The following is a 12,679-nucleotide window of genomic DNA, read 5'->3' as shown; positions in this document are numbered from 1 at the left end:
CAGACATAGGCGTACTTTGTATGTTTATAATTACTGTAGCCCGAAATACTGTAAATAACCTATTTTAGATTTAATGGAAATTAAAAACTGTATTAACAGTCCTTAACGTGGCTGGAGCCACTCCAATTTAAAAGCTGTTGAACAGTAATGTATCCCACGGCAGTTGCTGGAATAGCTTGCAGGGCGTCAGCAGATGTTGAAAAACACACACTGATGATAAAATGCTCCATAACACTCTTCCAGTCTGGAAACATCAGCAGGCCGAACGAATTCAGCTGCAGAGCACCACCTTCTCACAGTCTGCAACACCCAGATAACTTTGTGTCATATAAAGGTACATGTCAGAAAGAGCGCCGAGAGAAATTCAGGCCCAGCTCCCAAACGGAACAGCGTCTCTGTCTTCCTGCCTACCCCCCCTGCTGTCTCTCAGCGGCTCACAAACACAGGAAACCATGTGAACGCAGGGCTAAAAAACACTGGGAGGGCAACACTAAGGGACAGAATAGTACAAAAACAAGCTCCACCTCCAAAACTCTACCAAATGAAAATGAACGCTGATAGTTCTGATAGTCCACTGTAAATAAAATGTTGAAATTCAGCAAAATAGATATTTAAATGAACCAAACAGTCCTCCTGCTGGTAAAACAGAGCGTTTCAGTGATAGAATACCTATAATAACTGTATACTTTACAATTTTAAAGGAATTTCAACAGCATCGTTATATTAGTCCATTAAGTTCTTTGCTAGTTCTGACCATGCCATCAGCTTATGGTGATTAGACGGAGACTGCAGAGATGGGAGAAAACAGGATGGTGTAGGGTTGTGAAGACTTGTCATGGACACATATTCATAGGATGTTAGATTAGGGGGAAGGGGCCTCAGACATGTTCCTCCTCCCAAAATTTCTGCTATTTCATAACATGGGATGGGGATTATCACTTAGGTTCTTACTAATCCGAGCAATGGTAGAAAAACTATGGCCCATTGAAAAGGAACACCATAATATACTGCATGTGATCCATAATCACTGGTTATTACTTTCTGAGCTGATGTCCAGAACATTTTGGGTCAAAAAAGAAAGAAATCATTGCTGCTGGTGACAAAAAGTTGAGAATTGATATGCGCCTGTCTGATATGATATGTCTGTGCGTACATTCTCTAGGGTTCTTTCTCAGCTGCTAAAGATAAAGATGCGAGACTGAATCATGTGAAAATGTACGGCAGACAGGACGAGGATGACTGGTCTCAGTCACCCGTTCCACAGGCGGTTGACTTTTTTTTCACATTGATCTAGTGTACACTGTGTAATGAGAACAGCAAGAGGAAGGGAGGGAGAGCGAGAGGGTGGTGAAGTATGGACCATGTGACCAGGTACTGCTGCTGACCTCCTGACTCTAATGTAAAACCAGCTGAGTTGCCTCCGGAGCCTTAAAGTCGCTGAGCTGCTGGACTATTTACCCTTTCCTCCTCTGTGTAGGGTACTTGGGAATCGAGAGAAAAAGTCTGCAAACTTCCGCAAACTCTTTAGGTGGATACATGTGTGTGTGTGTGTGTGTGTGTCGGCAGTAAGTTGCAGCGTCTGGGCGTTGTTTATTATTTCAGTTTCTATTGTTCTTTGCTGGTAACGTGTTACATGCATGTCTTTATACAGTAAAGTAAAGTACATGTGAGAAGGAGTCTCCTTTTGGACACTCTCTGCCTTTTCTCTGCCGCTAAACGTCCAGAGTTCAGAGCTAAACTGCAGCGCTGTTTAAAGTGTGAGAGAAAACAGGAAAGGAAAGGCCTCAGATTTCAGGACAGTAAGAATAGCTACTTTTGGGTCTTAACAGATACGCACTAGAGGTGTTGCTGGAAACATTTGTCACCCCATGCATAAATAATCACATGCTGGTGTGTTTCCTGTGGCAGAGCTGACAGTGCCTCTAGGGAAAGAGTGAGTGCACGTGTGCTTTCAGCCGTTCTGGATGAAGGAAAAAGTGTGACCTTGTGAGCTGGGCTTTTGTCATAATTGCTCCTTTGCTGAGCCGTGCCTGCCTTTCAGTTCAGCTCCGTTGTTCTTTTCAATGTCGAATGTCGTTTTCAAAAGTTTTGACTTTGACAGACCAGGTAATAGGTGGTAGCAAGCGGCATGATGGGGTGGTGATTTCCAAACGCTGTGTGTGTCTGTGTGTGTGTGTGTGCAGTCAAAACTCAAAATCACTGCTCTAACGCTACCCAGCACAACAGGAGACATGCTCCAGAATAGGAACGTCTACAAGTAAGTGAATTCAGAGCTGTGTGGTGATATGCAGTATATAGCATGGAGTAAAGTGCTCTTCAGCCTATTAACAAGCATTAAATCTCTCCAGAAGTCATCCATGGCACGAGTCCACTGCCAACAACTAATACAACATTCTGCTCAGTTGATGCTTTGTTTAAAACTGAGATAAAAACATTTTATAATACATTCATATTTTCTAATAATACATAACACAACATTTGAAAATGTTGAAAATGAAAAACGCACTGCGCTGCCTTTTCTGAGCTGGAATTTTGCGTACTCTCTAACTCAGCATAAACATGTCAAATAGATGCCATGGAGAGCACAAGCTGTGATTAAGGTAAACAGTGGATGTACTAAATACTGAGTCATTGAGACTTTCAATAGCATGCAAAGGTTTCGGCTGTGAGTGTGCAAAGCTAAGTACGCAAAAGGTGACCTGATTTCCCAAAAGGCATTTCCAAAAGACACTTAAAAGAAGGGGCCAAATCAAAAGTTGGGGCATCCTGCATACAAAGGTGTCAAAAGTATTCACATTCATTACTCGGTAGAAGTGGAGATACTAGGGTTTAAAAAGACTTGTAAAGAAGTTGAAGTATCAACTTAAGCTTTTTACTCAAGTAAAAGTGTAAAAGTACTGGTTTCAAAACTACTTAAAGTAGAAAAGTAAAAGTCACCCCACAGGGGTCTATAGTGCACTACCCCTCCTCCCAAAAACAACATTTTTCTAAAAGCCATAATGACCATAATGTTATATTCAAATGTTAATGTTGAAAAATGTTGGGATGCACTTGGCTTCCTGTTTCAGCTGCACATCTGCCCATTGAAAATTGTAGTAGTATTACATATATTAAAGGACCATCTTTGTGTATTACTGAGCATTAACATGTTTCATAGGGTGGATGGCACGATTTATCTGGATTTTCTTTTTTTTTTAATGATGACAAGACGAAATAAAAACAAACGGATATGAAATAGGAGTAACGAGGCTATTTTTAAAATGTAAGGAGTAGAAAGTGTACATAATTGGGTGAAAATGTGAGGAGCAGAAGTAAAAATTCTAAAAATAATTACTCCAGTAAAGTATAGATAACCAAAATTTCTACTTAAGTAAGGTAACGAAGTATTTGTACTCTGTTACTTGACACTGTTGCCTGCAAGACCAGTACTTAGTAACATTTACTAATTACTAAGTAATTACATCATTTGTAGTTGTAGTTGAATTTTTTACTTTTACATTTGATGTATTATAAAAACAGACAAATGAACCTACCAACACTTGTGGTTTGGCACTGCATGCATTTTAAAACCAGGAAAACCACCACCTTTAACAACTCATTGGCCTGGAGTATTTCAGGACTACTATTTTTTAAGTACCAATTACAATATGCTTGGGAGAATTAATAATTTTGTTTTATTTTTTATTGAATTTGACTTGAGTTTGGCTCTTGTGCTCACAAAGTGGCTCAGATTCTTTCGCTTGCCTATTTTTCCTGTTTACAATAGATCAGCTTATATTCCACCTCTTGACAGGTGCCACTGCAACCAGATAATCAGTGTTATTCACTTCACTTCACATTTGTAATGTTGTACAGAGGTATTTAGCCTTTTGCTAACTAATCTTTTATTAATAAATGAAGATTTAGCTCGCTATTTCTACTTGTGCAGTCTTGGGTGGTGTTGTGTAGCTCGCTTCATATTTCATCAAAGTAACTTCAGTTGTTCTTGTGTTCTGCACTTTTTCATTCAAAAATAATGACATCTCTGCAGAGTCTCGCGCTTCAAGGTGTTATCAGTGATTAAAAGTGCACAGTCGGTGGAAAATACACAATGGCATGAGCTTTAGTGAATTGCTTGAACTGATGATTTTTATCTCATGCTATTTTTTCTGGAGTTCAGATTTGAAAATATACATCTTTCTCCCACTTGCCCTTTCTCTCTCTCTCTCTCTTTCTCTCTCTCTCTCTCTCTCTCTCTCTCTCTCTCTCTCTCTCTCTTTCTCTCTCTCTCTCTCTTTCTATCCCTCTTGCTCGCTGTCAATACACAGTGTTGAGGAGGCAAGTCAGGTTTCAGAGTCGAGCCCCTTCTCAGACAGCAGTAAGGCCCCCTACACACACCGCATTGATCTCTACAACGACAGCAGCTGTGGCCCGCCTGGTTCCCGGGGGCCGGTGGTGGCCCCCCCAAGCCCAGCCAGCCTCGCCTGGGCCCAGCGCACCCGAAACCAGCCGGCAAGCCTGGCCTTACGCAAGCAGGAGGAGGAGGAGAACAAGCGGTGCAAAGCTCTATCTGAAAGCTATGAGCTCTCCACAGATCTCCAGGACAAGAAGGTACAGAGCTTATCTGACTTGTACAGTTCCGTTTAAGAGACTGAAGCTACTCCTGAAGAGTATTTTGCTATATTTGTACTATGACGGTAATTTGAAATTTGGAATTATATGACCAATAGGTCACCAAATGTCACCAAAAAGGGCAGACGAAGCTGTTGTTTACCAGTAACATTTGTCTGAGGCCCTTGTTTGCTAAAGATTTGTATGGGTAAAAACATGCAAACTCTGCAACACCCAAAAAACAGGTTGGAGGGCATTGCAAAAATGTTTGTATTTTGGAGTTAAATGTACATAGACTTTAATATCTAAGGTTTGAACATGTGCCAAAAGTTTCAAAATAAGAACCACTACAATGTAAAGGGAAAAAAATATTTTGGGCTTTATTAAGTTAAGCCTAACAAGGGGCTCCAAGTGGTCCAGCGGACTAAGACCCTGCCACTATGACCCAAGGATCATTGGTTTGAAGGTCATGCTGTCTGCCATCAGCAGCCAGAGCCAGAGAGAGCACAATTGGCCTTGCTCTTTCCGGGTGGGTAGTGCGATGCCGGCACAAGTGTCTGCTAGCCGATGCATCAGAGCTGGGTACCCAGCGCCTTCCTCCAAGCGCTGGTTGCCAAATGATATTGCATCAGTGGCAATTTGAAAAGAGCTGGTTGGGCATGTGTCAGTCCTTACTCTCCCAGTGTCGGGAGCATTACATGTAATAGGGGGAGAGTACTAACGAAAGGGTTGGGTAATTGTCTCTAAAACTGGGGATGAAAATTGGTTACATTATTTATAAAAAGACCAACAGAAGACTAACGCAACCTGCGTCCCGTGTTAGGTGGAAATGCTGGAGAGGAAGTATGGCGGCTATTTCCTGAGCAGACGAGCAGCACGTACCATCCAGACCGCCTTCCGGCAGTATCGCATGAACAAGAACTTTGAGCGTTTGCGAAGCTCAGCATCCGAGAGCCGCATGACACGGCGCATCATCCTGTCCAACATGCGTATGCAGTACTCCTTTGACGAACGGCAGCCTCAGGCACAGCCTCAGATCCACCACAGTCCAGGCATGGGCCCGCCACACTTGCCAGACATGGAGCCTGGCCCTCCTGCCCGCCCGGGAGATTACACACACTTGGAAGACTCTTTCTCAAAACAGGTGGGGGTCTCTTTCTCTTTCTCTGATCTCTTCCAAACAAGTAACTTGTGGGAAGTTGCAGTTCAGCTACAAAGCATTTGATATTATTGACGCAAGTATATCACAGATAAATAGGTGAAAAATACAAATATGCATATGAGAAGATCAAGGTTCTCAACCCTGTTCTTGGTTTTTAGGTATTCTCCCTGCTTCAACACACCCACTTCAATTTGAGAAAGGGTTGTTAATTATCTGATTAGTCAGAGCATGTGTGTTAGAGCAGGGAAACTCTGTTCATCCTTCAAATAAATGTTTTTTACTGTAGGTCAAATCCCTGGCCGATTCCATTGATGATGCCCTGACGTGTCGGCCGTCCAGAGAAGACTCTCAGGAGGGCATTGGCGACAGCAGTGGCGTGGTGGACGACTTCGGTGAATGCATCTGGAGCAGCAGCAGCCACCCGTCCCTTCGCAGAGGCATGGGTGACCGGGATCGGAGCGGAGCGGGTGGTGGCTTGAGCATGCATGAAGACAGCACGGCTACCTCTTACAGTGACGTCACCCTCTACATGGACGACGGCCTGCCGTCCTCACCGCTCTCACTGGACCGCGCCCCGAGCAGCACGGACACAGAGTTCTGGGGCGGCGGTGGGGGAAGCAGTGGTGTTGGAGGTCGAGAGGACAGCCGTGACACAGAGGGAGGAGGGAGCAGCAACAGTCGCAGGAGCACACCTTGCACAGAGTGCCGTGACTACCGCCTCCGGGGGGCACACTTGCCCCTGCTCACCATAGAACCACCCAGTGACAGCTCAGTAGATATGAGTGATCGATCGGACCGTGGCTCCCTCGGAAGGCAGCTGGTGTATGAGCAGGACTCGACCGGAGGCTCCCCGCAAGGGACACTAAAACACAACCCCAACGCTCGCTCTGCTACCTCCGGCGCAGCACAAGGCCAGGCGCGTCCAGCGGCTCGCCCATTGCCGTCACACATTCCGCACCACATAGCACATCATCACCACCACCATCACCACCATCACCACCAGTACCCCGACACACCCTCGTCTTCTTCTTCCCCACAGCAGCCCCCGACCACACCGCTCTCCTCCTCGTCCTCTGCCCCACTGCCCCCTGGTGGCCTGGATCAGCAGTGCTGCTCAGATGGTGATAATGACTCGCTAAACTCCACCACCAACTCTAACGAAACCATCAACTGCAGCTCAGGCTCTTCTTCCAGGGACAGCCTGAGGGAGCCACTGCCGCCACTGGGCAAACAGACTTATCAGAGAGAGAGCCGCCATAGCTGGGACTCACCAGCCTTTAACAATGACGTGATGCAGAGGAGGCAGTACCGCATTGGCCTCAACCTCTTCAACAAGTGAGCTTTGAAATTATGCTTTTCTCAGTGCTTTTTAAAATAAATATATTGTATGTTTTCCAGAACTCTACAGGAAGGGATCAGGAACTTGCTACCCTCCTAAATCATTTTCGCCACACTTTCACTTTGACAAAGTATTTGCTCTTTAATTGCTGTTAGTGGCACACTTAAGCAACCTTGTGTCTTTGTAAACCACAGGAAACCAGAGAAAGGCATCCAGTACCTGATAGAGCGTGGCTTTGTGTCAGACACGCCCGTTGGCATCGCCCGCTTCATTCTGGAGAGGAAGGGTCTGAGCCGGCAGATGATTGGGGAATTTCTGGGAAACAGACAGAAGCAGTTTAACAAAGATGTGCTCGAGTGAGTTGACCCAGGACTCAGCAGACACGCTCGGTTCTGTTGAATAATTACTAGATAAAACTAGATCTAGTGTCAACAAAGACATGCTAACATTTTAACATAACTTACAAGCACAGTACATTGATTTTCGAGGATATGCCTGAAATCTGATGCATTGGTAAGCACCTACTGTATAGGAATCCCTTCCATGCCTCCTCTCTTGTGTTTCAGTTGTGTGGTAGATGAGATGGACTTTTCTGGAATGGATCTAGATGATGCTCTGAGGAAGTTTCAGGCCCAGATCAAAGTGCAAGGAGAGGCTCAAAAAGTGGAACGACTTATTGAGGCTTTCAGGTAGGGGGTGTTTTATGACATTATGTTTTATGTATAAATATAAATATATGCGATTTCTGTGTACATACATATACATACACAGCTCGTAATAATTCTGTGTAATTATAATTTAATGCACAGTGTTAAAGTATTTAGTAATTTTTCTCATTTCTCTTTCTCTCAGTCAAAGGTACTGTGTGTGTAACCCCGCTCTGGTGCGGCAGTTCCAGAACCCAGACACCATCTTCATCCTGGCCTTTGCCATCATCCTCCTCAACACAGACATGTACAGCCCCAGTGTTAAAGCAGACAGGAAGATGAAGCTGGACGATTTCATCAAGAACCTGCGAGGTGAGATTCCTGTCGCATTTGCACATGTGCACACTCCCTTACATGCTCACAAATACCAGCACACACGTACACACACATTTTTGTTTATATGCGTAGCTTTCAATTCTGTTCATTTAAGCTCACAGGAATTGTTATCCAGTCAAGTTAACAATGAGTGAAAACTAATGGAGACACTTTAGCATGACCCTGTGCACATAATGTTACCATGCCTCTAGCAGCCTTCCTTCCTTATTAACAGCATTAGCCTTTATAAAATGGTCAATAGCTACAACACCATGGCACCACTTTGCATCAAGCTGTTGTTTAGAGAAAAGTGGATTGTCTCTGTCCCTCAGGAGTGGACAATGGACAAGATATCCCACGTGACCTGCTGGTTGGGATTTACCAGCGCATTCAGAAGTGGGAGCTGAGGACCAATGATGACCATGTCTCTCAGGTCCAAGCTGTGGAGAGAGTAATTGTGGGCAAGAAACCAGTGAGTAAAGGTTTATTTATTCTCTCCATGTAAAAGCGATTTAGTAGCAGTGGTTCCCAAAGTCAGCTCTGGGTTCCCTGTACTCTGCATATTTTTCTGTTTCCCCGCTAGCTGGGATATCAGAGCCGGAGTCAGAGTGGGCACAATTGTCCGTGTCTTTCCAAGTGGGTAGATGATGCCTTCTTGCCTCATTACTCATAAGCAACATTGGCCGGCATAGGCGTCTGTTAGCTTGTGCGGTGGAGCTGTTCGAAATAGAGGCACATGCCAAGTCCTAACGCTCCTAGAATCGGGAGAATTGCAAGAGCTAGGGGAGTTATGAACAAGTGGGTTAATTGTCAGTACTAAACTGGGAGAAAAGGAGAAAATTCAACTCACAAATTTAAGAAATATTTTGGAATAATTATCCAAGATTAACTCTGTAAGACAGTAAACAAACCACCCCAGAAATTGTGGAATGTGAAGTCTCAGACATTTGGCTTATTTCACTTTCACCAAAGCCATGTGCTTCCACAGGCTGTTGTGTTTTCTGCTCAATTCTACGTCACATTGAGTAAGTGTCTCGTCCCCCACTCAAACAAACCCGCTTGCTCGGCGAGCTCAGCCAGCCTTTCAGCACCACAGCTGCTGCCCATTTCACCCAGACGTCTCTCTGACAGACAGGACGAATTTGGACAGTGATCTAACGCCACGCATATCACACTCGCAACATTTCTGTGTTACTAATTGATGCAGCAGACTGAGTTTGACATTACGAAACTCTCTGTGGACAAACCATATTTTCTCCTCACCAGAGTGAGCATGTTTGTGGACATCCCTTATAGGAATAATTTGGAGTCTCCAGTGCTGGGATTGGGAACCTCTGCATTAAAAGCAGACTAGTAGTAGAGCAAGTAGAAGATGGATAGATAGTAGATAAAGTCTTCTTGGTCTTCTTGGTGTTGTTTTGTAATTATCCACTGTGATATCCTGTAATGTCCTTTACTGTCCTCCTGCAGGTCCTGTCTCTTCCTCACCGTAGGCTGGTCTGCTGCTGCCAGCTCTATGAGGTGCCTGACCCCAACCGCCCCCAGCGAACTGGGGTCCATCAGAGAGAGGTCTTCCTTTTCAACGACCTGTTGGTGGTACGTCAATCAATCACTCTGTTGTCATGGTAACTTCAAATTCACCGCAGGCTAGGCCTTATTTTACTCTTCTTGTTGCCTGACAGGTGACAAAGATCTTCCAGAAGAAGAAAACCTCAGTGACGTACAGTTTCCGACAGTCATTCCCTCTGGTGGAGATGCAGGTTCACATGTTCCAGAACTCCTGTAAGCTCTAGCTTCAATATATTTGAGTATTCAAATGTCAGAATGACTAAAACTCTGTACTGCAGTGCTCGCAGTATCTGCCCCACTTTCTTATTTTCTTTGTCTTGATCTTTGTCACATCTTCTCTCAGACTACCCACACGGTGTCAGACTAACGTCAGCGATCCCAGGCGGAGAGCGCAAGGTGCTGATTGTGTTCAACGCGCCAAGTCTGCAGGACCGCACACGCTTCGTCAGCGACCTGAGAGAGAGCATCGCTGAGGTGCAGGAGATGGAGAAATACAGAGTGGAGTGTGAGTACAGCTCCCTCTTCTGGTCAATAAAGTGAACGACCCCCTTTGACCACAGCAATGAGGACACTGTGCTATAAATTAATATTTTTTACTGAACTTATTTATACTGAAACAGATGCCAAATGTGACATTTCAAATATTGAGGGTAACATTTCTGAGAGAAGTCATATTAAGGCATCCGTACAGTCTGGACTATAGCCTATGCCTTTAAAGACACAGTTTAGTGCTAAATATTATTTACACTGATTAAAGGTGCGGTATTTTGTCACTGTACTATGAACATTTGACCCATCTGTGGTGGTGAAAACACACACACACACTAGCGAACTAGGGGCAGTGAGCACACACACACCCGGAGCAGTGGGCAGCCAACTCCAGCGCCCAGGGAGCAGAGAGGGTGATGGGGCTTGCTCAAGGGCCCAACAGTGGCAGCTTGCTGAGCCCGGGAATCAAACCCACAACCCTGTCATCAGTAGTCCGGAGCTCTAACCACTGAGTCACCACTGATTGTCCCTTTAGCCTAAATGCAGTTGCTCAGCCCAGACATGGTTTATATCTGAAGTTTTCTTTAAGTTATTCCTTAAAGGCTTGTCCAATATCTCTACCACGGTGTTGCACAGCCCGGCTCACTTAGTGGAGACTGGCATTACCTCTGCAGGGCAAACACTTGCAGGGGCAGCAGAATGCAAAGTTTCTGTATTAACATTTCATGTGTAACAGCTGTGCTGGACTATGTTTTTAGGATTTCATGATATTTTATGTATATGGTTTTTTATGCCAGGACCATGGCTGTATCTATTCATTAGCATAGTGCTAACTGTATGCCAAAGTCATCACACACTCCTGTCAAACCCCACTGATTTAGTTTCAAACAGACTTCTTAAAGTGGATTTCAACATTATTTGGCAAACTACATCTATAAAATAGCCTCCTTGGCATGGTTTGATACAAGTGTGATTTATGGATGCAGATCACGCGATGCTAACAGATGAATTATGACTTCAGTATGTTAGCTAGCATTAGGCGGCCTTAGCTAGCTACATTAGCTTTGTAGTTGTAGTGCAAGGCTAAAGAACGAAACCATTGCATATTTATTATTACGGGGCAGCGTGCACTTTCTGATCCTGATTTAGCAACACAGCAAATGGAAAAGGAAACTGTAACCAGTCTAACAGGACTTTTTTTAAGTGGGATGATTTAATAGAAGCTTTCATTGCTAAAGTGCAACATCAGCCTCATAGCTCCAGTGCAAAGCTAAGGAAGTAACTTCCACATAAAGCATTAAAAAATGTTTTAAGGTTCCCCAGGGTGTTATTGTTATATTAAAGTTGCACAGAGTATCTATATAAATACACTACATTACGTCCTACTCTCTAATGTTTTGCTCTGCCTCGTCTTTCCCTGCAGCGGAGCTAGAGAAGCAGAAAGGCGTGATGAGGCCCAGCTTGATGAGCAGCAGTGTAGTGGGCGGAGGTGTGGGCGGGGTCAAGAGTGAGGTAGTCAATGGCTCAATTGGAAGGCCCAGCCTGGACGACAACTACTCACCGGGAGAGGGCCTCAAGCGCACTGCTCTCAGCTCCTCACTGAGGGACCTGTCTGATTCAGGTGAGACATGGAGGCAAACACATGAAAATATGTCAACAATTACCACCACACACATGAACATGCACGGATTAACATTTTAATGCTACTCACACATTCCTACATACACACTGAACCCCTCACACGCCTGTGGAGATGCTTGACATGTCCTGCTTGGGTGCAGGGAAACGCGGTCGCAGAAACAGCGTTGGTTCCCTTGACAGTACAATGGAAGTAAGTCTGAGTGGAGCAGAGGTCTGTATCTTTAGCTTTCGCCCAAAAACCCATCACCAAAGTGACCACCACCCCACCCACCTAGCATGTCTGCCTGGAGAACACCCCCACCCCCACCCTTACCACCACCAAAGAAAAAAAAAACCCACGGTGCTGCCTTGCATGTGTTTCTACCACCCCCACAGAGCCAGTGCCATAGTTTTGCATCTCTGTATGCTATCTATGCCTGTGTATGCACGGTGATATGCTCCCTGCTAGTGCATCACAGTGATGGTTTCCCGAATATGTGCTCAGAAGCAGCCAAGAAGACAGCACCTATTTAACCTTTATGGCTGCGTGAGCCCTGGATGGGTGGATTTGCTGTTTTGGTGTTGTTTCATTTGCAAGTAGTGTTGCATATACAGTATTCATGCATGAACAAACCAGCATTTGTAGTTCTTTACTTCTTGTGATCCAGCATCTGCATCTGTTGTGGTGTTTGTGTTCTGAACCATCAGTGTGTATTAGTCTATCATTGTAAAATACGGAAGTTAAATTGTTCCATGACTCTAATCAACTCACCCGTTTCTCCTCCCCCGTCTATCCTCTCGCCACTCTTTATCCTTCAATCTTTATTCCCCTCGCACTTCCCATTACTGCTGGGCACTCTGATCCTTTCTCTACCCCTTGATCTCTCG

At 44.8% G+C, this 12,679-nt stretch overlaps 1 protein-coding gene across 6 annotated transcripts in view; it reads left to right on the top strand.

Annotated features, from left to right (window-relative positions):
- Positions 1-12,679, top strand: part of iqsec2b (IQ motif and Sec7 domain ArfGEF 2b) — a 76,229-nt gene that overhangs the window by 58,398 nt on the left and 5,152 nt on the right. For 2 of the 6 annotated variants that reach the window (XM_072682334.1, XM_072682336.1), the window contains exons 2-13: positions 4,308-4,590; positions 5,414-5,734; positions 6,039-7,087; positions 7,286-7,447; positions 7,658-7,780; positions 7,944-8,110; positions 8,446-8,585; positions 9,584-9,709; positions 9,796-9,895; positions 10,026-10,187; positions 11,595-11,792; positions 11,953-12,002. In XM_072682334.1, the coding sequence (XP_072538435.1) occupies positions 4,308-4,590; positions 5,414-5,734; positions 6,039-7,087; positions 7,286-7,447; positions 7,658-7,780; positions 7,944-8,110; positions 8,446-8,585; positions 9,584-9,709; positions 9,796-9,895; positions 10,026-10,187; positions 11,595-11,792; positions 11,953-12,002 (2,881 nt within the window). Of the gene's footprint in view, positions 1-4,307; positions 4,591-5,413; positions 5,735-6,038; positions 7,088-7,285; positions 7,448-7,657; positions 7,781-7,943; positions 8,111-8,445; positions 8,586-9,583; positions 9,710-9,795; positions 9,896-10,025; positions 10,188-11,594; positions 11,793-11,952; positions 12,024-12,679 lie in introns of all 6 variants that reach the window. The other 4 variants (XM_072682333.1, XM_072682335.1, XM_072682337.1 and 1 more) reach the window with 2 other exon arrangements.

Source organism: Salminus brasiliensis, chromosome 6 (assembly GCF_030463535.1).
Source record: "Salminus brasiliensis chromosome 6, fSalBra1.hap2, whole genome shotgun sequence".
Taxonomy (NCBI): Eukaryota; Metazoa; Chordata; class Actinopteri; order Characiformes; family Bryconidae; genus Salminus; species Salminus brasiliensis.
Note: the sequence above shows the minus strand (reverse complement) of the source record. Positions and strands in the feature narration are given on the sequence as shown.